At 47.5% G+C, this 26103-nt stretch overlaps 2 protein-coding genes across 3 annotated transcripts in view; one reads left to right on the top strand and one right to left on the bottom strand.

Annotated features, from left to right (window-relative positions):
* Nucleotides 1-20606, bottom strand: part of ankzf1 (ankyrin repeat and zinc finger peptidyl tRNA hydrolase 1) — a 62182-nt gene extending 41576 nt beyond the window's left edge. Inside the window, exons 1-3 of the mRNA XM_072580065.1 lie at nt 20464-20606; nt 19731-19827; nt 19279-19499 (exon numbers count right to left, since the gene is read on the bottom strand). Of these exons, the coding sequence (XP_072436166.1) occupies nt 19279-19499; nt 19731-19827; nt 20464-20511 (366 nt within the window). The 5' untranslated portion in view covers nt 20512-20606. The remainder of the gene's footprint in view (nt 1-19278; nt 19500-19730; nt 19828-20463) is intronic.
* A 2054-nt stretch (nt 20607-22660) lies between these two features.
* atg9a (ATG9 autophagy related 9 homolog A (S. cerevisiae)) overlaps nt 22661-26103 on the top strand; it is a 44370-nt gene continuing 40927 nt past the window's right edge. The window contains exon 1 of one of the 2 annotated variants that reach the window (XM_072580064.1): nt 22661-22934. The gene's annotated coding sequence lies outside the window, so the exon portion shown is untranslated. Of the gene's footprint in view, nt 22935-22982; nt 23113-26103 lie in introns of those variants that run through there. The other variant, XM_072580063.1, reaches the window with a different exon arrangement.

The following is a 26103-nucleotide window of genomic DNA, read 5'->3' as shown; positions in this document are numbered from 1 at the left end:
AAAGAGCAGAGGTCCCAGAACAGATCCCTGCAGAACATCACTGGTCACCGAGCTCCAGGCTGAATACTTTCCATTTACTACCACCCTCTGACTTCTATGGGCCAGCCAATTCTGTATCCTGACAGACAGGTTTCCCTGTATCCCATGCCTCCTTACTTTCTGAATGAGCCTACCGTGGGGAACCTTATCAAACACCTTGCTAAAATCCAGATACACCACATCCACTGCTCTACCTCCATCAATGTGTTTTGTCACATCCTCAAAGAATTCAATAAGGTTTGTGAGCATGACCTGCCCCTCGCATTGCCACACTGACTAACTCTAATCAAACTATGATTTTCCAAGTAATCATAAATCCTGTCTCTCAGAAACTTCTCCAATAATTTGCCCATACATAAGACTGACTTGTTTGTAATTCCCAGAATTATCCCTATTCCCCTTCTTGAACAAGGCAATAACATTCATTACCCTCCAATCATCTGACACCTCTCCAGTGGACATTGAGGATGCCAAAGCCACAGTAATCTCTTTCCTCGTGTCCCACAGTAACCTTGGGTATATCCCATCTGGCCCAGGGGATTTATCTATCCTATGTTCTCAAACTTTTCAGCACATCCTCCTTCCTAACACCAGGTTGTTCCAGTATATCAGTCTCTTTCACACTGTCCTCAGAAACATCAGGGTCCCTCTGATTAGTGAATACTGAAGCTAAGTATTCATTAAGGACCTCCCTACCTCCTCTGACTCCAGGCACAAGTCCCCTCCATTATCCCTGATTGGCCATACCCTCACTCTGCCCATCCTCTTGTTCCCCATATAAGTGCAGAACGCCTTAGGGTTTTCCTTAATCCTACCCATTAAAGCTTTCTCATGCCCCCTTCTAGCTCTCCTAAGTCTATTCTTCAGTTCCTTCCAGTCCACTTTGTAACTCTCTAGAGCCCTGTCTGATCTTTGCCTCCTCAACCTTAAGTTCCCTTCTTCCTCTTGACTAGATGTTCCACATCCCTTGTCACCCAAGGTTCCTTCACCCTACCATCCCCTCCTTGTCTCAGTGGGACAAACCCATCCTGCACTCACACCAAGTGCTCCCTAAACAACCTCCACATTTCTGTCATGCATTTCCCTGAGAATATCTGTTCCCAGTTTAGGTGCCCCAGTTCCTGCCTAATAGCATTGTAATTCCCCTTCCCCCAATTAAATACTTTCCCATACTGTCTGCTCCTATCCCTCTCCAGGAGTATAGTAAAGGTCAGGGAGTTATGATCACTACCATTGAAATGCTCTCCCACTGACAGATATGACTCCTGGCATGGTTCGTTGCCGAGCACCAAATTCCTGCTCCTCCGTGTCTCTGTTGCTACTGGGGGGCCTACAGAAAAGTCCCAATAAAGTGACTGCTCCTTTCCTGTTTCTGACCTCCATCATACTGACTCTGTCGACGAACGCTCCTCGACGACCTCCCTTTCTGCAGCTGTGATACTATCCTTGATTAGCAATGCCACCCCCACCTCTTTTACGTCTCCTCCCATTTGTTTTGAAACATTTAAACCCTGAAACATAGAAAATAACAGCATGGACAAGCCATTCAGCCCTTTAAGCCTGCTCCACCATTCAATATGACCGTGGCTGATCATCCAACTCACTCCCCTGTTCACAGCGCAGGGACCTGGGTTCAATTCCAGCCTTGGATGAGTGTCTGTGTGGACTGTGGAGAGTTTGCACATTCTCCCCGTGTCTGCGTGGGTTTCCTCCGGGTGCTCCGGTTTCCTCCCACAATCCACAGATGTGCAGGTCAGGTGGATTGGCTTATCCCCTCATGTCAAGGGATGTGCAGGCTAGGTGGGATAGCCATGGAAATTATGGGATTACAGGAATGGGGTTCTGGGTGGAATGCTCTTCGGAGAATTGGTATGGACTCAATGGATTGAATGGCCTGCTTCCACACTGTAGGAATTCTATGATATTCTTAAACTGTGACCTCTGTAGAATCTCTAGTCATTGGGAACATCCTTTCTGCATTTTCCCTGTCTAGTCCTGTTACAATTTTACAGGTTACTATGAGATTTCCCCATATTTTCCTAAACTCCAGTGAATATTGTCCTAACTGATCTCACCCCCCACCATCCCAGGAATCAGCATAGTAAACATGCACAGTCAGAACATCATTCATCAGGTAAGGAGACCAAAACAATACTTGATACCCCAGATGTGGTCTCACCAAGACTCTGGATAATTGCAGCAAGACATCCCTACAACTGTGCTCAAATCCTGTCACTGTGAAAGCCAACATACAGATTGCCTTTTACATTTCCTCCTGCACCTGCAATACCTACCTTCCACGCCTGGTGCACAAGGATACCCAGGTCACATTGAATTGGGAAAGGAGGAGATGCATCGCCATTCAGATCGTAATCCACCTTCCTGGTTTTGATTCCAATTCGGATATCTACACATTTATTCGTATTATACTGTGTCTGCCATGTATTTCCCCACTCACTCAGCCTGTCCAAATCACACTGGAGCATCCCTGCATTCTCCTCACAGCTCACCCTCCCACCTAGCTTTGTGCCGTCTGCAAATCTGGAGATATTACATTTATTATCCTCTTCTAAATCATTAATATCTAAATCATATGAATAAGATATCAACATGATTACTACCACTGCCCATTCAGTGTCACTGGGTCAAAATCCTAGAATTCCCTCCTTAAGTGGATCTACCTAGAGCACATGGACTGCAGCAGTTCAAGATGACAGCTCAGCCCCACCTTCTCAAGGGGCAACTAGGGACAGGCAATAAATGCAGGCCCAGCCAGGGATGCATACATCCCAAAAATGATTAGAAAAAATCAAGATCGTGGACAGCTGACCCCGCCTGTCACTGGGAAAACGACTCATTGACTCTTTTGGTTCCTGTCTGTCAACTGTTTTTTAAATCTACGTTAGGACATGAACCCTAATCCCTTGCACATTCATTTTAAATGCATTAGCTCTTATGAGGGAACTTACCAATTGCTTTCTGAAAATCCAAGTAAACTGCATCCACTGGTTCACCTCATCCCCTTGAAAAACTTTAGTAAATTTCTCAAGGAGGAATCCATTGTAAATCCACTGTGACACAGTCTGATCCTGACGCTGCTTTCCCAATGATTTGCTGCCAGAATTATTATACAATATTATCTAAACGGTGATAGATTACAGAGCTCTGAGATGCAGAGAATTCTGGGTTATCACATGCATGAACCATAAAAGGTTAGATTGCAGATACAGCAAGTAATTGGAAAGGTAATAAAACATAATGATTTATTGTGAAGGAAACTGAATACAAAAATAAGGACATTATGCTTTAGTCATACAGGCACAAGGACTATATGAGGTATAATGTGGAAAAATATGAAGTTGTTCATTTTGGAAGGAAAAGCAAACCAACAGTATTATTTAAGTGGTGTGAAACAGCAGACAGCTGCAACACAAAGGGACTTGGGCTTACTTGTGTATCAAACACAGAAAGCTAGCACATAGGTATTAGAAGGAAAGGCTGAAGGACTTGAGGCTGTTTTCATGACAGAGAAGGTGGTTGAGAGGTGACTTAATTGAGAATATATGATAATCAGAGGGTTAGATAGGGTGGACAGGGAGAGCCTTTTTCCTGGGATGGTGATGGCTAGCACGAAGGTGCCCAGCTTTAAATAGAGGGATGATAGATATAGGACAGATGTCAGAGGTAGATTCTTTACTTAGTAGTAGGGGCATGGAACGCCCTGCCTGCAACAGTAGTAGACTCGCTGACATTAAGGGCATTTAAATGGTTATTGGATAGGCATATGGATGATAATGGAATAGTATAGGATTGATGGGCTTGAGATTAGTTCCACAGGTTAACGAAGGGCCTGTACTGCACTGTAATGTTCTGTGTTCTAGATATTGCAGGTAATCAGGAAAGCGAATGGAATGCTGGTCCTTACTTCAAGGGGATTGGAGCATAAGAGGAGGGAAGTCCGACTACAGCTATACAAGGTAGTGATGAGACCACATCAGGAATACTGTGAGCAGTTTTGATCCCTTAAGGAAAGGTATCATTTCATGGAGTAAGTTCGGAGAAGGTTCATGAGAATGATCCCAACTCTGGAGGGATTGTCTTATGAGCAAAGGCTAAACAGGTTGGAGCTCTACACATGGGTGTTTGGAAGAATCAGAGGTGATCTCACTGAAACAAAGAGAATTCTTTAGGGGCTTGACTGAGAGGAAAATTCCCCTTGGGAGTGAGTCTATGACTAGAGGGTATAGTCTCAGAATAAATGGGTGCTAACTTAAGACTGAGGAGGAGGAGAAATCTCTTCTGTCAGATGTTTGAGAATCTTTGGATCTCCATGTCCCTGTGGACAATTGTGTGGGCAATGTCTGTGTGTATATTTAAAGTTAAGATAAATAGATTCTTGATCAGTTGGGGAATCAGGGTTCCAATGAAAAGGCAGGAAAGTGGATGTTAGAAATGTCAGCCATGATTTTATTAAATGGCAGTGCAGGCTCAAGGGCGTAACGTCTTGCTTCTGGTCTTACTCCTTATAGTCCTATGGCACACATCATGTCTCACAAATTTGATTGAGTTTTTTGAAGAAGTAACAAAGAAGATTGATGAGGGCAGAGCAGTATATGCGATCTATATGGACTTCAGTAAGGCATTCGACAAGGTTCCCCATGGGAGACTGATTAGCAAGGCTAGATCTAATGGAATACAAGGAGAACTAGCCATTTGGATACAGAACTGACTCAAAGGTAGAAGAAGGTGGTGGTGGAGGGTTGTTTTTCAGACTGGAGGCCTGTGACCAGTGGAATGCCACAAGTATCGGTGCTGGGTCCACTACTTTTCATCATTTATTTAAATGATTTGGATGCGAGCAGAAGAGGTACAGTTAGTAAGTTTGCAGATAACACCAAAATTGGAGGTGTAGTGGACAGCGATGAGGGTTACCTCAGATTACAAAAGGATCTGGACCAGATGGGCCAATGGGCTGAGAAGTGGCAGATGGAGTTTAATTCAGATAAAGGTAAGGCGCTGCATTTTGGGAAAGCAAATCTTAACAGGACTTATACACTTAATGGTAAGGTCCTAGGGAGTGTTGCTGAACAAAGAGACCTTGGAGTGCAGGTTCATAGCTCCTTAAAAGTGGAGTCGCAGGTAGATAGGATAGTGAAGGCAGCGTTTGGTATGCTTTCCTTTATTGGTCAGAGTATTGAGTACAGGAGTTGGGAGGTCATGTTGCAGCTGTACAGGACATTGGTTAGGCCACTGTTGGAATGTTGCATGCAATTCTGGGGTTCAGAAAAGATTTACAAGGATGTTGCCAGGGTTGAAGGATCTGAGGTATAGGGAGAGGCTGAACCGGCTGGGGCTGTTTTCCCTGGAGCGTCGGAGGCTGAGGGGTGACCTTATAGAGGTTTACAAAATTATGAGGGGCATGGATAAGATAAATAGGCAAAGTCTTTTCTCTGGGGTCGGGGAGTCCAGAACTAGAGGACATAGGTTTAGGGTGAGAGAGGAAAGATATAAAAGTGACTAAGGGGCAATTTTTTCATACAGAGAGTGGTACGTGTATGGAATGAGCTGCCAGAGGATGTGGTGGAGGCTGGTACAATTGTAACATTTAAGAAGCATCTGGATGGGTATATGAATAGGAAGGGTTTGGAGGGATATTTGGAGGGTGCTGGCAGGTGGGACTAGATTTGGTTGGGAGATTGGGTCGGCATGGACAGGTTGGACCGAAGGGTTTGTTTCCATGTTGTACATCTCTATGACACTGGTGAGACCCCATCATGGAGGCAATTCAGACTAATACCCATTGTCTTATGAGTGGAGGTTAAAACAGCTGGGCTTGTATCCATTGGAGATTAGAAAGGTTAAAGGAGACTTGATTAAAATATAAAATTCTGTACGGTCTTGAGAAGGTAGATCTCAAAACTTTTCAAAAACTACTTAGGAGAGCACCTGAAATGTCATAATATCCAAAGCTATGGGCCTAGATCTGGAAAGTGGGACTACTTTAGATTTAGCGTATTCTTGGCAGTACACCTTGATAGGTGGAAGAGTGTCTTCTATGCTGTATGATTCCTTGATGTGGAGAGGGTGTTTCCTCTTGTGAGACAATCTAAACGCGGTCACTGCTGAAAAATCAGAGTTTGCAAATTTATAACATAAATTAGGCAATTTTGTTTTCTTACAGAGGGTGAAGAATCTTTGAAACACTTCTTGTAAAGGTGGTGGAAGCGGGGTCCTTGAATGTTGTGAAGGCGGAGGTAAATCGATTGTGTTAGGGAAGGGTTTTCAGGGGTATGCAGAAATATTAATGTGAGGTAAAAAAAAATCAATCAATCATCAGATCTTTATGAATAGGATAGCAGGCTCAAGGGGGCCAAATGGTCTACCCCTGCTCTTCGCTTGGATGCTCACAAATACAGTTTGAACACATTTCACAGATCACCTCATTTTACCACTTCACAGAATTACCCAATCTCTGTCTCATTGCACTGAAGTCAGCCATATCTGAATCTAGAATCCTCAGAGATGAGACTTTTCTCTTTTATTTTTATTCTTCTCCATCTTTCTCTTTTCAACTGCTAAACTCAATCATATGATTAGTATTGAATAAATGCTGGAACACTTTTGAAATTCATTCCTTTTCTGAGTAGCATTGTCCTTTTTATCCCGTCCAGGACAGTGCCTCCAACAGGGCAGAACTCCAGGTTGGGCCACACTGGATCCATGGAGTGGGACTTGCCTCTGAGGGAGAAGGTGGTGAGGTCAGGGTGCTGCATGTCAAGCAACACCAGAGACTATTCTGATTGGCACATGACAGCTCTTTGAGGATGTTGGTGGGGCCTCTTTCAGCGTACAGTGTTCAGTTCTGGGCGCTCAAACCCAATGAAGGGTTTGAGTTATAAGGAGAGGTGGGAATAGACTGGAGTGCAGGAGGATGAGACCTTTCTGAGGTTTATAAAATCCTGAGGGGTATAGATAAGGTGAATGAAAATTGTCTTTTTCCCTAGGATGGGGGATTTCAAGACTAGGGGACATATGCCAAGGTGAGAGAAGAGAGATCTTAAAAAAGGACATGGGGGCAATTTTCTTTAAACAGAGAGTGGTTCATGTGTGGAATGAACTTCCAGAGGCAGTGGTGGGTTTAGGTTCAGTTACAATATCTAAAAGGCATTTGAATAAATACTTGAATAAGAAATGTTTGTAGGAATTATGGGCCAAGTGCAGGCAGGTGGGATGAGTTTATTTTGAGATTATTTTGAGACTTTGACTAGTTTCTGTTCTGTATGACTCTATGACCACCATGCCTATACCCAATGTGCACTTAATCCTCCATTTTTACACTGAGTTTACAGCTGCAACAAAGAGACAGAACACAACTTCCACTAAAAGTTTAAATCCTCTCCTATTTTTATTCTATCTGTTATGTCCCTATTGCCAACGTACCTTCCATGTCATTGTCTCTTTGCATGGAGGTGGTTTCATCATTAATAGCTACACCAACTCCATCTTTGTCATTTTTTTGGATTTTCCTAATGAATGTTCAAAAAGAGGAATACTCAGTCCCGGTTTCAGACCGTCCTGTAGCTGTGTCTCAGTAATGGCTCCCATGGTGATTGTTTAAAATTAAGAGGCCATCCATTTAAGACACGAGTCAAAATGTTTTATCTCAGTCTTCAGAATTCTCTTCCTGAAAAGAGAGTGGCAGCAGAGTTCTTGAATATTTTTAAGGTAAAGATGGATCAAGCAGTTGGGGTGAAAGGTTACTCTGCATTCCTGCTTAACCCAAAATCAGAGTAGCCATGTTCTTACTGAATGTCAGATCAGTATCAAGGAACTGATATGAACATAAGAACTAGGAGCAGGAGTAGACAATTCAGCACTTTGAGCCTGCTCCGTCATTCAATATGATCATGGCTGATCTTATCTTGACCTCAAAACCATTTTCCTGCCCATTCCCCCTCACACTTTACTAATTAAAAATCAATCTCCTCAAATGTATTAATTGTCCTGGAGTCCACCACATTCTGGAGCAGTGAGTTTCACAGATTCATGACCCTTTGAGAGAAGCAATTCTTCCTCATCTGTTTTAGCTCAAAATTATGCCCTCTCATCATAGATGGACCCACAAGGGGAAACTCTCCTGCTCCTAATTCACATGGATAATCCCTGGAACGGAAGGATTGGCTTATGAGCGAAGGCTAAACAGGCTGGGACTCTGTTCACTGCAGTTGAGAAGAATGAGGGAAGATCTCATTGAAACACATAAGATTAGAACATAGAACATTACAGCACAGTACAGGCCCTCCAGCCCTCGATATGTATGTCCAATGCCTATTTAAATGCCCTTAACGTCGATGAGTCTACCACTATTGCAGCCAGGTCATTCCATACTAAGCTCTGAGTAAAGAAACTACCTCTGATATCTGTCCTATATCTATCACCCCTCAATTTAAAGCTATGCCCCCTCGTGCTAGCCATCACCATCTGAGGAAGAAGGCTCTCCCTGTCCACCCTATCTAACCCTCTGATTATGTTACGTCTTGATTAAGTCACCTCTCAACCTTCTTCTCTCCAACAAAAACAGCCTCAGTTCCCTCTGCCTTTCCTCTTAAGACCTTCCTTCCATACCAGGCAACATCTTAGTAAATCTCCTCTGAACCTTGTCCAAAGCTTCCACATCCTTTCTATAATGCTGTGACCAGAACTGCAAGCAATACTCCAGGTGCGGCCTTACCTGTGTCTTGTATAGTGGAAGCATGACCTTGTGGCTCCTCAACTCAAACCCCCTGCCAATAAACGCCAACACACCTCCTTAACAACCCTATCAACCTGGGTGGCAACGATCAGGGATTTATGCACCAGGACACCGAGATCTGTGTTCATCTACACTGCCAAGAATTTTACCATTAGCCCAGTACTCTGCATTCCTGTTACTACTTCCGAAGTGAACTACCTCACACTTTTCCGCATTAAACTCCATTTGCCACTTCTCAGCCCAGCTCTGCATCTTATCTATGTCCCTCTGTAACCCACAACATCTTTCCGCACTATCCACAACTCTGCCTACCTTAGTATCATCTGCAAATTTACTAACCCATCCATCTACACTCGCATCCAGATCATTTATAAAAACGACAAACAGCAGTGGTCCCAAAACAGATCCTTGCAGTGCACCACTGTTAAGTGGCTCCAGGATGAACATTTCCCATCAACCACCACCCTCTGTCTTCTTTCAGCTAGCCAATTTCTGATCCAAGCCACTAAATCACCTTCAATCCCGAAACTTTTATTTTGTGCAATAGCCTACCATGGGGAACCTTATCAAACGCCTTACTGAAGTCCAGATATACCACATCAACTGCCTTACCTTCACCCACATGTTTTGTCACCTTCTCAAAGAACTCAATAAGATAATTGATGCATGACCTACCCTTCACAAAACCATGTTGACTATCCTTAATCAAATTATTCCTTTCCAGGTGGTTATAAATCCTATGTCTTATAACCTTTTCCTACACCTTACCCACAACCAAAGTAAGGTTCACTGGTCTATAATTAACAGGGCTGTCTCAACGCCCCTTCTTGAACAAGGGAACAACATTTGCCATCCTCCAGTGTTCTGGCACTACTCCTGTTGACAATGATGACATAAAGATCAAGGCCAAAGGCTCGGCAATCTCCTCCCTGCCTTCCCAGAGAATCCAATAATAAATCCCATCTGGCCCAGGAGTCTTATCTATTTTCAGATCTTCCAAAATTGCTAAACCCTCTTAAGTGGCCTGACAAGGTAAATGTTTCCCCTCATGGGAGATTCTGGGACCAGAATTAAGGGGCATCATTTTAAGACTAAGATGAGGAAGAATTTCTTCTTTCAGAGGGTTGAGGGTCATTGGAACTCCAGGTGCGGTGACCCTTCTTCAGAACTGATTGCAGCTTAGAAAATGTTGGTATATATGCTAAAGAAGGAGAGGTGGGAGTGGAGATGAACCTAGACAGAGAGAAAAGCAGAGAGTGTGGTGCTGGAAAAGCATAGCAGGTCAGGCAGCATCTAAAAAGCAGGATAGTTTTATCATGGACTTTAGCAAGACAAGGTTCCCCATGGTCGGCTCATTCATAAAGTCAGGAAGTATGGGATACAGGGAGATTTGGCTATCTGGATTCAGAATTGGTTGGCTGACAGAAGGCAGAGAGTGGTTGTAGATGGAAAGTATTCTGCCTGGAGGTCAGTGTTGAGTGGTGTCCCGCAGGGCTCTGTTCCTGGGCTTCTGCTCTTTGTAGTTTTTATAAATGGCTTGGATGAGGAGGTTGAGGGGTGGGTTAGTAAATTTGCAGATGACACAAAGGTTGGAGGTGTCATTGTTAGTATCGAGGGCTATTGCAGACTGCAGCGCGACATAGGCAGGATGCAGAGCTGGGCTGAGAAATGGCAAATGGATTTCAACCTGGATAAATGCGATGTGATGCATTTTGGAAGGTCGAACTCAAATACTGAATATAGAATTAAAGACAGGATTCTTGGCAGTGTGGAGGAACAGAGGGATCTAGGTGTGCAAGTACATAGATCCCTCAAAGTTGCCACCCAAGTGGATAGAGTTGTTAAGAAAGTATATGGTGTTTTGGTTTTCATCAACAGGGGGATAGGGTTTAAGAGATGTGAGGTTTTGCTACAGCTCTACAAGTCCCTGGTGAGACCACACTTGGAATATTGTGTCCAGCTCTGGTCACCCTACTATAGGAAAGATACAGAGGCTTTGAAGAGGGTGCAAAGAAGGTTGACCAGGATGCTGCCTGGACTGGAGGGCTTGCCTTATGAAGAGAGGTTGAATAAGCTCGGACTTTTCTCTCTGGAGAGAAGGAGGTACAGAGGTGACCTGATTGAGGTATGGATAGAGTCAATAGCCAGAGACTTTTCCCCAGGGCAGGATTGACTGGCACGAGGGGTCATAGTTTTAAGATATTAGGAGGAAGGTATAAAGGGGACAGAGGAAGTTTCTTTACGCAAAGAGTTGTGAATACATGGAATGCGTTGCCAGTGGTGGTGGTAGAAGCAGTCATTCGGGACATTTAAGCGACTGCTGGACATGCACATGGACAGCAGTGAATTGAGGGGTATGTAGGTTAAATAACTTTATTTTACATTAGGATTAATCCTCGGCACAACATCGTGAGACAAAGGGCCGGTTCTGTGCTGTACTTTTCTATGTTTACATTAGCAATGGGCAGGGATAGGTATATACAGCAGGGAAAGAGATATAACTGGGGGAAAGGCAATTATGATGCGATGACACAAGATTTAGGATGCAGGGAATGGAAAAGGAAACTGCAGGGAATGGGCACACTTGAATGTGGAGCTCATTCAAGGAACAGCTACTGTGGGCCCTTGATAAGTATGTACCTATCAGGCGGGGAGTGGGAGCTGTGGTTTAATGAAGAAGTTGAAGCTCTTGTCAAGAGGAAGGAGGCGGCTCAATTAGGGGGCTTGAGAATTATAAGTTAGCCAGAAAAGATCTAAAGAGAGGGTTAAGAAGAGCCAGGAGGAGACATGAGAAGTTGTTGGTGGATAGAATCAAGGAAAATACTAAGGCATTCTTAGAGGTATATCAGCATGTTGGGAGTTACAGAAGGACATAGATAAGATGCAGAGCTGGATGGAGAAATGGCAAATGGAGTTTAATGCTGGTCGCTGAGCTGGAAGGTTCATTTCCAGACGTTTTGTCACCCTACCAGGTAACATCTTCAGTGGGCCTCAGGCGAAGCAATGCTGGTAAGTCCTGCTTTCTATTTAGGTGTTTGGGTTTCTTTGGGTTGGTGATGTCATTTCCGGTGGTGAAGTCACTTCCGTAGTCTCACTACCTGGAACACCAACTTACAGACTGGCCAAGGAGCGACATCAAACACTAAAACACTGAGTAGAAGCTCAAGCCACTCCATCCACTCCACCCAAAGTTTCCTGAAGACCATCAAAGGCACACAGATAGAAGAGGATGAAATAATGGTCTCCTTTGATGTGACAGCCCTGTTTACATCGATTAACATTAACCCGGCCAAGGAAACACTAACTACACTATTAGAAGACCCAAAGACATACACACCAAACACCACCAACTTCATCAGTAGGTACAGTATCATCAAGCTAGTGTACTTATGCCTGACCACACACTTCACCTTCAACAACAGAACCTACAGACAAACTAACGGAACACCCACGGGATCTCCGATATCAGGGCTCTTAACAGAGGAAGTAATGCAGAGACTTGAACAAACAGCTCTGCCAAACATCCAACCCAAACTTTGGGTCCACTACATGGACGACACCTAGAACAATGAACAAAGAAACTTTATAGCCCAGGAACAGGCCCTTCGGCCCTCCAAGTCTGAGCCGGTCCAAATCTACTGTCTAAACCTGTCGCCCAATTCCTAAGCATGGACGGGTTGGACCTAAGGAGGGTCTGTTTCCATGCTGTACATCTCGATGACTACTCACGCTACTGTCCAGGTGCATCTTAAATGAATCTACCGTGCCTGCCTCTACCACCTCTGCTGGCAATGCGTTCCAGGCTCCTACCACACTGTGTGAAGTACTTGCCGAGTGTATCCCCTTTAAACTTTCCACCTCTCACCTTGAAAGCATGACCTCTCGTTATTGAATCCTTCACCCTGGGAAAAAGCTCATCTCTATCCACCCTGTCCACACCCTTCATGATGTTGTAAACCTCAATCAATCCCCTTCAATCTCCTTTTTTCTAATGAAAATAAACCTAACCTACTCAACCTCTCTTCATAGCTAGCACCTTCCATACCAGGCAACATCCTCGTAAACCTTCTCTGCACCCTCTCCAAAGCGTCCACATCCTTTTGGTAATGTAGCAACCAGAACTGTACACAGTTTTCTAAATGCGGCCGAACCAATGTCTTGTACAATGTTAACATGACTTGCCAGCTCTTATACTCAATACCCCGTCCAATGAAGGCAAGCATACCATATGCCTTCTTGACCACTCTATCCACCTGTGCAGCAACCTTCAGGGTACAATGGACCTGCACTCCCAGATCTCTCTGCTCATCAACTTTTCCCAAGGCTCTTCCATTCATTGCATAATTCACTCTAGGATTAGACTTTCCTAAATGCATCACCTCACATTTGTCTGGATTGAAAACCATCTGCCACACCTCCGCCCAACTCTCCAGCCTATCTATGTCCTCCTGTATTCTTTGACAGTCCCTTATGCTTTCTGCTACTACACCAATCTTCGTGTCATCTGCAAACTTGCTGATCATACCAACAGTGCCCTCTTCCAGATCATTTATGTATATCACAAACAACAGTGGCCCCAACACTGACCCCTGTGGTACACCACTGGTCACCTTTCTCCATTTCGAGAAACTCCCTTCAACTACTACTCTCTGTCTCCTGCTGCTCAACCATTTCTTTATCCATCTGCTAGAACACCCTGCACACCACGTGACTTCACTTTCTCCATTAGTCTACAATGGGGAACCTTATCAAACGCCTTACTAAAGTCCACGTATATGACATCAACAGCCCTTCCTTCATCTATCAACTTGGTCACTTCCTCAAAGAACTCTATTAAGTTGGTAAGACACGATCTCCCCCGCACAAAACCATGTTGCCTATCACTGAGAAGCCCATTCTTTTCTAAATATAAATAGATCCTATCCCTCAGTACCTTCTCCAGCAACTTTCCCACCACCGATGTCAGGCTCACTGGTCTGTAGTTACCCAGAATATCCCTACTACCCTTCCTGTACAGGGGGACAACATGAACAACCCTCCAGCACCTCACCTGTATTTAAGGATGCCACGAAGATACCTGTCAGGGCCCCAGCTATTTTCTCTCTCGCTTCCCTCAGCAACTTGGGATCGATCCCACCCGGTCCTGGGGATTTGTCCACCTTAATAACCTCTAGCCTTGCCAACATACCTTCCTTAAGTATGCCAACGTGATCCAGACTAATCAAACTTCTATCTTTAATCTCAACATCCATCATGTTCCTCTCCTCAGTGAACACTGATGCAAAGTAATCATTCAGAATCTCACCCATTCTCTCAGGTTCAGCACACAGCCTTCCTTCGTTATCTTTTAGTGGACCAATCCTTTTTCTAGTTACCCACTTACTTCTTATATAAGAAGAAAATGCTTTGGCATTCTCCTTAATTCTGCTCACTAAAGCTATTTCATGACCCCCTTTAGCCTGCTTGATTCCTCGTTTAAGACTAGTCGTATACTCCTACGATATTCCTCCAGGGCCCGTTCTGTTCTTAGCTGCCTAGACATAATGTACACTTCCCTTTTCCTCTTGGCTAGTCGTACGATTTCTCCTGTCATCCATGGTTCACGAATCTTGCCTTTCCTATCCTTTGCCTTCAACGGGACATTCCTGAAGAAGGGCTTATGCCCAAAACGTCGATTCCACTGCTCCTTGGATGCTGCCTGACCTGCTGCGCTTTTCCAGCAACACATTTTTCAGTCTTCAAGGGGACATGCCTACCCTGCACGATCTTTGAAAGCCTCACACTTATCAAAAGTGGACTTCCCTTCAAATAACTGCCCCCAATCCACATTTCCCAGCTTCTGCCTAATTTTGAAATAATTGACCTTGGCCCAGTTTAGCACTCTTCCCTGAGGACCATTCTCATCTTTGATTAGATTAAATTAGATTAGATTACATACAGTGTGGAAACAGGCCCTTCGGCCCAACAAGTCCACACTGACCCACTGAAGCGCAACCCACCCAGACCCATTCCCCTACATTTACCCCTTAACCTAACACTGTGGGCAATTTAGCATGGCCAAATCAACTAACCTGCACATTTTTGGACTGTGGAAGGAAACCGGAGCACCCGGAGGAAACCCACGCAGACACAGTGAGAATGTGCAAACTCCACACAGTCAGTCGAGTATTCTAAAACTTACAGAATTGTGGTCACTGCTCCCAAAGAAATTCCCACCGCAACTTCTACCACCTATCCTGGCTCGTTCCCCAGTACCAGGTCCAATATGGCCCCTTCCCTCGTTGGTCTATTTTGACATGCTGCTCTAGAAAACTCTCCTGGGCACTTCTTACAAATTCTACCCCATCCAGACCTCTGACGTTAAGTGTATCCCAGTCAATGTTGGGAAAATTAAAATCTCCCATCACCACCACCCTATTGCCTCTACATCTTTCCATAATCTGTTTACCTATTTATTCTTCTACCTCACGCTCACTATTGGGAGGCCTGTAATACAGCCCCAACGATGTAACTGCACCCTCCTTATTTCTCAGCTCCACCCATAATGCCTCACTACCCAAGCCCTCCATAGTGTCCTCTTTTAGCACAGCGGTGATATTGTCCTTAACCAGCAATGCAACTCCACCCCACCCCACCCCGTCCTGTCTGAAGCATCTATATCCTGGAACATTTAGTTGCCAATCATCATGCCCTTCCTTCAACCAAGTCTCTGTGATTGCAATAACGTCATACTCCCAGGCACCAATCCAAGCCCTAAGTTCATCTACCTTATACACTATACTCCTTGCATTAAAGTAGATACATTTCAGGCCACCAGTTCTTTTGCGCTCATCTGCTCTCTGCCTACTCTTCCCTTTATTAATGCTATCTTCATAATTCTTACAGTCTCCAGTCTCCACTTCGCTGCCTACTTGTCTTCTCTTCTGGTTCCCAGTCCCCTGCCACATGAGTTTAAAACGTCCCCAACAGCAGTAGCAAAAACTCCCCGAAGGACGTTGGTTCTGGTCTGGTTCAGATGTAGACCATCCATTTTGTAATAGTCCCACCTTCCCCAGAACCGGTCCCAATGTCCAACAAATCTGAACGCCTCCCTCCTACACCATCTCTCAAGCCACGTGTTCATCCTGCCTATTTTTTCATTTCTACGCTGGCTAGCACATGGCACTGGTAATAATCCCGAGATCACTACCTTTGAAGTCCTCCTCTTTAACCTCTCTCCTAGCTCCCTGAATTCTTCTTTCAAGACCTCATCTCATTGTTTACTTATATCGTTGGTGCCTATATGCACCAGGACAACTGGCTGTTCACCCTCCCCCTTTCAGAATGCTCTGCAGCTGATTGGTGACATCCCTGACCCAATCACCTGCGAGGCAACATACCATCCGGGAGTCCTGTTTTCAGCCACAGAACCACCTATCTACTCCCCTCACAATAGAATCCCCTATGACTGTGGCCCTATGAGTCTTTTTCCCACCTTTCTGAAAAGTAGTACCATGATCTCTGCTGCCCTCTCCTGGTGAGCCATCTCCCCCAACAGTATCCAAAATGAAATATCTGTTTTGGAGGGATATGACCATTGGGGACACCTGCACTGCCTACCTACTCTTTTTCTGCCTTTTGGTCACCCATTTACTGTATCCCCCTGACCTTTGTCATCAATAAATGAAACAAATTAGAGGAAATCTTCGAGACCATCAATAATCCCCTTAACTGGCATAACATTCACTAAAGAGGAGGAAAACAACAACAAACTGTCATTCCTAGATATCACAGTCGAGTGAACACCCAGTAGGGAACTTCAAACCAGGAAAACAACACATACAGACCAAATATTGAACTACAGAAGCAATCATCCCAACATCCACAAACAAAGCTGCATGAGAATATTATTCCAAAGAGCCAACACACACTGCAGTACAGAGGAAAATCACCTTTACCGAGTATTCAAAAAGAATGGGTACCCAATGAACACAGAGCCCCTGCTCTTTCCACCTTTGCCTCACTGAGCAGCTTGGGATACATTTCATCCAGCCCTGGAGATTTATTTACTTTTAAGCCTGTCAGAACACTCAGAACTTCCTCACTGTTTATCCTGACATATCTCTACACAAATTACCACTGTGGTCCTTAATAGGCCCTACTCTATTCATCTTTTTATCCTTAAAGTATTTGTAAAATCTTTCTGGATTTTACCTGCCATTATTCTTACACGCCCCCTTTTTGCTCTCCTCATTTCCTTGTTAAGTTTCCCCAGCACTTTCTGTAGTCCTTTCAGGTTTCTGCTTTTAGGAGCCCTCGGCATCCAAGGTTGACAGATTTGTTGGTCCCACCCTTTATCTTCATTGTAACATGACAGCCCTGTACTCTCCATATCACTTTTCTAAATGCACCTTACTATTGTGACACAGATTTACCCGAAAGGATCTGCTCCCAGTGCTCTCTGGCCAAATTCGATCTGATCTTATTAAAACCAGCCTTCTCCCAGTTTTGGCCCATCTTCGTCCTTTTCCATCTTGAATCTAATGGAGTTCTGCTCCTCCTCCACAGTACCTCAAACACTTGCCCAGCTTCATTGACTAAAATTAAATTCCAGGACTGCCCTCTCTCTTGCAGGGCCATCTACATACTGGCTTAAAAAGGCTCTCCTGGATGCATTTTAAGAACGGTCCTCCCTCTAAACACTTCATGCTGTGACTACCCCTAGGAAAGATAAAATCCTCACTATCACTATCCAAATTCCCCAAAATTTGCCAACATATCTGATCTTCACCTTCAACAACATAATCTACAAACAAACTAAGGGCACACCCATGGGATCTCCGCTATCAGGATTCATAGCAGAAGCAGTAATGCAAAGACTAGAACAAACAGCCCTACCAACCATCAAACCAAAAATCTGGGTCCGCTACATAGATGACACATTTGTCTTCACAAAACGAAACAAGATAGAAGAGACATTTAACATCATCAATAATACCCTCACAGGCATAAAGTTCACCAAGGAGGGAAAAACCGACAACAAACTCGCATTCCTGGACGTCACAGTCGAAAGAAAGGACAACGGAGAACTACAAACCTGCGTATACAGAAAACCGACAATCACTGACCAAATACTTAAGTACACCAGCAACCATCCCAACACACACAAACGAAGCTGTATCAGAACACTATTCCAACGAGCCACCACACACTACAGCACAGACGAACTTCGGAAAACAGAGGAGAACCACCTATACAACGTATTCAAGAAGAACGGATACTCAAAAAAATACAGTCTGCAGATTCCTCAAGAACAAACCACGACAAGCAGTCCAAACACAGCCAGAAACCCTAACCACCTTACCATACATCAAAGAAGTTTCAGAAATGACAGCCAGACTACTAAGACCCTTCGGAATCCTAGTAGCACACAAACCTACCAACTCTCAAACAAAAACTAACAAACTTAAAAGACCCAGTACAACCCATGGACAAAACTATCGTCATCTACAAAATTCCATGCAAGGACTGCCACAAACACCACGTAGGACAAACAGGAAGAAAGTTAGCCACCAGGATACACGAACACCAGCTAGCCACAAAAAGACACGACCCTCTTTCCCTCATAGCCCTACACACTGATGAAAAAAAACCACCATTTCGACTGGGACAACACATCTATCCTGGGACAGGCTAAGCAAAGACATGCCTGACAATTCCTAGAGGCCTGGCACTCCAACCACAACGCCATAAACAAACACATAGATCTAAATACCATCTATCAACCCCTCAGAAAACAAACAGGAAATGACATCACCACAAACCCCAGGAACCCCATCCAGGAGAAACATATAAATAGAAAGCAGGAGACAACAGCTTCGCTTCACTTGGAGGTCGCCACTGATGATGTTACCTCGCCAGGTAATGAAACGTCTGGATATCAAACCTACAGCTCAGCGAGCAAACCTACACCCTAAACCTCAACCTGAGCTACAAACCTTGCAAAAATATCTGATCTTCTATTTCTCTTGGACTGTTGGGGGCAAGTAGTGCCCTCCCTGTAATGTGATTGCACCTTTCTGGATTTACATGGTTTCATTTGAAGACCCCTGTACAATACCATCCCCCCTTACTGGTGTAACAGATTCCCTGATCAATCCAGCCATGAATTCATGTGGTTTAAACTCCTATTTCTCCACTCACTAGCATGTGGCACCAGAGTAATTCAGAGCTTACTACCCTTTCCATCTCATCTACTTCCCAACTTCTTTAATGCTGTTTGCAGGACCTCATTCCTTTTTCATACATACATCATTGGTCCCAATACGTACTACTATCTCTGTCAGTCTGCCCTCTCCCTTCAGAATGTCCTATAGCCTTTCAGTGACATCCCTGAGCCTGTGCGTATTTAACTGGTTGTTTTGTTTCCAGGGCAATAGCTACAGTTAAAGAATATTGCACTGGCTGTGAAGCACTGTGGACAGGGTGATGATCAGGCAGTTTCTTACCTGCTTACACTGCAGGACACAGCGATATACAGAGAAATACATGCCATCTGTGGTCTGGAAAAGAACACGAAGGCTTTGCCGACCTCGCTGTTTCTCTTCTGCAGGAGGAACCTCATCCATGGGACTGGGAACATTCTGGATGCGGTGGTAACGCAGCTGTTCCAACTCAGCGTCAGAGTATGAGTCCTCAGACTCAGAGCCTGAAATACTGGAGATCTCACCTGAGAGGGAATGAAATAAGCAAATAACAGGTGTCTGGGACAATCACTGTCTTGCAGTGGACAAATGAGCAATGCCCTGGACAGGGTGTGACACAATAAAGCACACCATCAAACACTCCTACCACAGATTCAACACAAGATCAGACAGAGAGTAAAAGTCTCTGCCTCATTTCCTGGGAAGGTTATCAATGAACAACAGATGGAAACTGATTTGAGTAATGAATCTGGTACCTGCTATTTTCTCAAACCTCTCTGCGGTGATTGGTTGAGCTGCAAGCAGCCTTCGTCTCAGGTTAAACCTGTGCCAGTCCAGTTTGTAGTGCTCCTTCTAGAAAGAAGTAGAGAGGAAACTGTATTCAGTAAGCAGCAAGGTTGACAATCAAGCAGCTGAGAAAGACACTTGTTGCTCCTTGTCAAATACGCCATTACTCTATAAGACTTGAATCAACTGAATTATGTCCTCTTGGTAATCAAGGTGTAATCATCTCCTAATTGAGGCGGGTGAAACCCAGGATCCAGAAGTTGATATCAATAATCCAGAGGCCCTGAGAATGCTCTGGGAACATGGATTCAAATACCATCACAACTCAGCTGGAATTTAACCTCAATTAATAAATCTGAAATTCAAATCTAGCTTAAGAAATCAAGAGAAAATGCTGGAAAATCTCAGCAGGTCTGGCAGCATCTGTAAGGAGAGAAAAGAGCTGACGTTTCGAGTCTAACCGACCCTTTGTAATTTGCTTTTACCTAGCTTCAGAAATGTTTGTTTATTAATTAACATGACATTAGTGCATGCTGGGCCATCCCTAATTTTCCAGAGGGTAACATGGGAATTAGGCTTTACTGTCACGTTTACTGAAGTACAGGGAAACAGGAATCCAGCAAAACGTTTAAAATGCCGCCCATCTTAGGTACAAAATCTTGCTCTGAGTACAACCATGGGGAGCACACTGCCATCATTTACCTGATCCTCTCGGTTCTCGAAGTTGCACTGACAGGCGGAGCAGTACATCTTGTCGGAGATCTCGAGCAGTACCCGTCCTTCACTGACCACATCGTCATCTACATTAAAAATGAATCATTATTTCATATACTTTTAAATGTTATAGTAATCCAACTTTCAGCCCATTCACATGTGATTATCCAGTTGGAGCCTCTTCCCCTGCTGCTTCCCCAGTGAACTGTATTAATTCCTCTTTGAATTCTCTGTTCAACAGCCTTTTGTAGGACATGAATGGGTCTTTATCCATCTTCCTGTCAGGCTAGACATTCCAAATCCTAATTGCTTGTTGGATAAGTAAGTTATTGCGCCCTTTAAACTGCTTGTGCTCATCGCCTCAAGTCTATGGTTCAAGCTCTGGTTCCCAATCCTTCAGCCAGCTAAAAAGCAATTTCACTTTATTGACTGTCCCCAAGTAGTTTGAGGTTTTAAATTCCTCCAGCAAATCTCTTTTTAACCACACTTCTCTAAGAACTAGCATCAAACTATACAATCCATTAAATGGCTTGGCAATTTTGCTTTCAAAATCAGAGCAGGTAGTGAGAAATTTGTAAACTGGTCAAGGACGAGGGAATAGACTTAAAGTGATTGACAAAAGACATAAGCTTGAGGTGAAAACATGATGTTTTCACACAGGTAGTAGTTCAGCTATAGGCAGTCAGTTAGCTTGATTACTAGTTAGTCATAGTGGTTAAAGAGCAGAGCTGAAAAAAGCACAGCAGTTCAAGCCACATCAGAGGAAAAAGGGAGTTGACATTTCAGGCCAGAACCTGTTATAAGCTTAGGGTCATCATGCCAATAGTGCGGGTTCAGTTCCTGCACACGTTGAGGTTACCACGAAGGATTCTCCCTCTCAATGTCACCCCTTGCCTGGGGCATGATGACCCTCCGTTCAAATAATCAGAGGGGCGGGGAGGGGCGGGGCGGGGCGGGGAGGGGCGGGGCGGGGAGGGGCGGGGCGGGGAGGGGGCGGGGCGGGGAGGGGCAGGGGGGGTGGTGGGAGGAGGGGCGGGGTGGGAGGAGGGGCGGGGTGGGAGGAGGGGCGGGGTGGGAGGGGGGGCGGGGTGGGAGGGGGGGCGGGGTGGGAGGGGGGGCGGGGTGGGAGGGGGGGCGGGGTGGGAGGGGGGGCGGGGGGGCGGGGTGGGAGGGGGGGCGGGGGGGCGGGGTGGGAGGAGGGGGCGAGGGGGGGAGGGAGGGGGGGAGGGAGGGAGGGAGGGAGGGAGGGAGGGAGGGGGGGGAGGGAGGGGGGAGGGAGGGGGGGGGGGGGGGAGGGAGGGGGGGGGGGGAGGGAGGGGGGGGGAGGAGGGGGGGGAGGGGGGGAGGGAGGGGGGGGGGGGGAGGGAGGGGGGGGGGGGGAGGGAGGGGGGGGGGGGGAGGGAGGGGGGGGGGTGGGAGGGAGGGGGGAGGGGGGGAGGGAGGGGGGGGGGGGCGAGGGGGGAGGGAGAGGGGGGAGGGGGGGGAGGGAGGGGGGAGGGGGGGAGGGAGGGGGGAGGGGGGGAGGGAGGGGGGAGGGGGGGGAGGGAGGGGGGGGAGGGGAGGGGGGAGGGGGCGGGGCGGGGAGGGGGGGAGGGGGGGGCGGGGAGGGAGGGGAGGGAGGGGGGGAGGGGGGGGCGGGGAGGGAGGGGAGGGAGGGGGGGAGGGGGGGCGGGGAGGGAGGGGAGGGAGGGGGGGAGGGGGAGGAGGGGGGGCAGGGAGGGAGGGGGGGGCAGGGGGGCGGGGGGGGAGGAGGGAAGTGGGAGGGGTGGGGGCCCGGGGGTGGGGGCCCGGGGGTGGGGGCCCGGGGGGGGGGCGGGGGCCCGGGGGGGGGGGGGCGGGGGCCCCGGGGGGGGGGGGGTGGTGGGGGAGGGGGGGGGGGGAGGGGAGGGGGGGGGAGGGGGGGGAGGGGAGGGGGGGGGGAGGGGGAGGGGGGGGAGGGGAGGGGGGGGGGAGGGGAGGGGGGGGGGGAGGGGAGGGGGGTGGTGGGTGAGGGGGGGGGGGGGGGGCGGGGAGGGGAGGGGGAGAGGTGGGGGGCCCGGGGGGGGGGGAAGGGGGGCCCGGGGGGAGAGGTGGGGGCCCCGGGGGGGGGGGGGGTGGGGGCCCGGGGGGGGAGGGGCCCGGGGGGGGGCCCGGGGGGGGGCCCGGGGGGGGGGGGGGGGGGGCCCGGGGGGGGTCCCGGGGCCGTGCAGGGTGATGGCGGTGAAGCTCAGGCTGTATCTGAGGATCCTCAGGAAAGACCGTGCACGGTCTGGGACACGTCAGTGACGTCCCACCGGCCCAGGGGTAAACTCCTGTGGATAAGGCAGGTACCCTGGCGGGCCAGAGCCAGGACAAGGTCCAGGGGAGAGCTCGGTGTCGGTGACCAGCCGCAGGCCCCGGCCCCAGACCCGGAGACTCAAACAGCGAACACCCACCGCGCCATGGCGCCGCCGGCATCGCGCAGGCGCAGAACATCAAAGGTGAAGTAGTCAGCAATGCGCATGTGCCGCCAGTTGGGACGCAGGCGCGATATGAACAATCCGCACTGCGCAGGGGATTTCCGCCCCACACGGTTACGTCAGAACCGCCCCGCTCCGCCATTGTTTCCGGTTGTTGACAGTCGGTTGTCCCCCGCTTCAGGAGAAACTCCGGCCTCAGGTACTGGCACCTTCCCCGGGGATCGTATCTCTAGGGCTGGGCCTCAGCAGGAAGGGTCATGGTGGACTGGAAAATAACAACAACCATTACCGGAAGGGTCAGTACTGAGGGAGTGCCGCACTGTCAGAGGGTCAGTACTGAGGGAGTGCCGCACTGTCAGAGGGGTCAGTGGTGAGGGGAGTGCCGCACTGTCAGAGGGTCAGTACTGAGGGAGTGCCGCACTGTCAGAGGGTCAGCACTGAGGGAGTGCCACACTGTCAGAGGGTCAGTACTGAGTGAGTGCCGCACTGTCAGAGGGTCAGTGCGGAGGGAGTGCCGCGCTGTCGGAGGGTCAGTGCTGAGGGAGTACCGCACTGTCAGAGGGTCAGTACTGAGGGAGTGCCGCACTGTCAGAGGGTCAGTGCTGAGGGAGTGCCGCACTGTCAGAGGGTCAGTACTGAGGGAGTGCCGCACTGTCAGAGGGTCAGTACTGAGGGAGTGCCGCGCTGTCGGAGGGTCAGTGCTGAGGGAGTGCTGCACTGTCGGAGGGTCAGTACTGAGGGAGTGCGACACTGTCAGAGGGTCAGTACTGAGGGAGTGCCGCGCACTGTCAGAGGGTCAGTTACTGAGGGAGTGCCGCGCTGTCGGAGGGTCAGTTACTGAGGGAGTGCTGCACTGTCGGAGGGTCAGTACTGAGGGAGTGCGACACTGTCAGAGGGTCAGTACTGAGGGGAGTGCCGCACTGTCAGAGGGTCAGTGCTGAGGGAGTGCCGCACTGTCAGAGGATCAGTGGTGAGGGAGTGCCGCACTGTCAGAGGGTCAGTGCTGAGGGAGTGCCGCACTGTCGGAGGGTCAGTGCTGAGGGAGTGCCACACTGTCAGAGGGTCAGTGCTGAGGGAGTGCCGCACTGTCAGAGGGGTCAGCACTGAGGGAGTGCCACACTGTCAGAGGGGTCAGTGCTGAGGGAGTGCCCGCACTGTCAGAGGGTCAGCACTGAGGGAGTGCCGCACTGTCAGAGGGTCAGTGGTGAGGGAGTGCCGCACTGTCAGAGGGTCAGTGCTGAGGGAGTGCCGCACTGTCAGAGGGTCAGTACTGAGGGGAGTGCCACACTGTCAGAGGGTCAGTGCTGAGGGAGTGCCGCACTGTCAGAGGGTCAGCACTGAGGGAGTGCCGCACTGTCAGAGGGTCAGTGGTGAGGGAGTGCCGCCACTGTCAGAGGGTCAGTGCTGAGGGAGTGCCGCACTGTCAGAGGGTCAGTACTGAGGGAGTGCCACACTGTCATAGGGTCAGTACTGAGGGAGTGCTGCACTGTCAGAGGGTCAGTGTTGAGGGAGTGCCGCACTGTCAGAGGGTCAGTGTTGAGGGAGTGGGCACTGTCAGAGGGTCAGTGCTGAGGGAGTGGCCGCACTGTCGGAGGGTCAGTGCTGAGGGAGTGCCGCACTGTCGGAGGGGTCAGTGCTGAGGGAGGTGCCGCACTGTCGGAGGGTCAGTGCTGAGGGGAGTGCCGCACTGTCGGAGGGTCAGTGCTGAGGGAGGGCCGCACTGTCAGAGGGTCAGTGCTGAGGGAGTGGGCACTGTCAGAGGGTCAGTGCTGAGGGAGTGGGCACTGTCAGAGGGTCAGTGCTGAGGGAGTGCCACACTGTCAGAGGGTCCAGTCACTATATTTCTGTTTGTGTGATCTTTCTCTGCATAAATGTGCTGCTATGTTTCCCCTGTCATGACTAAAATGATATTCCTTTTACTGTGGAACGTGTGAGCTAGTGTAAACTATTGTTTTCAAGCAAGTGCTGTGATGTGGGATGTGTTGTAGTGCCTCATTCAATATCTGGATAACCAGATGGTTTCTCATTCCTGAAAGTCTGATCTCCAAACTGGTGAAGATTGAAAATGAAACAATCTGTGGTGATTGCTGATTTTCGGTCATTGTTTCTCTTTGAACATTTCAATTGTGGCTTACTCAGTCTGTGATTTTGACCACGCCTTCATAGCTGAAAAATGTGTTGCTGGAAAAGCGCAGCAGGTCAGGCAGCATCCAAGGAGCAGGAGAATTGACGTTTCAGGCCTAAGCCCTTCTTCAGGAATCACACCTTCATAGTCAGATACAGCATGGGGTTAGTTACATTACCCTTTTAAACTGAAAGTAATGCTCCCTTAACACTGTCTCCCATTAAATAGTCTCAGGAGAGGTACAGCGTTTGGGCAGATACAGAGTAAATCTCTCTCTACTCTTTTAAACTGAAAATACAGCCCATTCTACTTAAATCAAAAGTAAATCTCTTCATATTGTCCCCATCAAACAGCCTGAGGACAGGTACAGCACAGGGCTGGATATAAAATAAAGCTGCTTCTACACTGTACACATCAAACACATTCAGGACATTCAGCATGAAGTCAGACATCTTTGAAGTATTGTCTCTGTTGTTACGACACGGCAGTGGACCCTTCTGGTAATTAAACCGAACACACAGAAAAGCCACCTCGCCTTGTAATCTGTTAAAGTATGAGTGACAGAGAACTCCCAAATTCCACTATTTAAAGAAAGATATTAATTTTATTCTTTAACTCTTAAAAGTGAACATTAAACAACAACTATTTATAACTCTAAGCCTCCTTTCTCTGAAAGGTTTGTTATCTACGGCTAACTCTCGAACAATGTACTGATCCAATAAAAGTCCCTATTAAAATTTCAAAACCAAACAGCGGCTGTCGTCATCGGCTTCTGACTTCTTTCAGCTGCAGATCTCCTGGGGTTGTCTTTGGTTTTTGCTCTAAAGATGTTTCATATGAAAAAGGTACCATTTTTAATAGTGTTTTGGATGACAGTCTGTCTCTGTCTCTAGACGACAGGTTGTCATGCTTTCTTTGTCTAACTCTCAAAATGCTGGCTTATTTATATCCTAAACATCAGATCCTCTCATTGGTTCGTTGTTGTCAAAACAGTAAAATTCAAATTCGATTGGGTTTTCATATCCTGACGCATAATTTAAACTAGTTCAATTCAAATGGTGATCA

Source organism: Chiloscyllium punctatum, chromosome 10 (assembly GCF_047496795.1).
Source record: "Chiloscyllium punctatum isolate Juve2018m chromosome 10, sChiPun1.3, whole genome shotgun sequence".
In the NCBI taxonomy this organism is placed as follows: Eukaryota; Metazoa; Chordata; class Chondrichthyes; order Orectolobiformes; family Hemiscylliidae; genus Chiloscyllium; species Chiloscyllium punctatum.
Note: the sequence above shows the minus strand (reverse complement) of the source record. Positions and strands in the feature narration are given on the sequence as shown.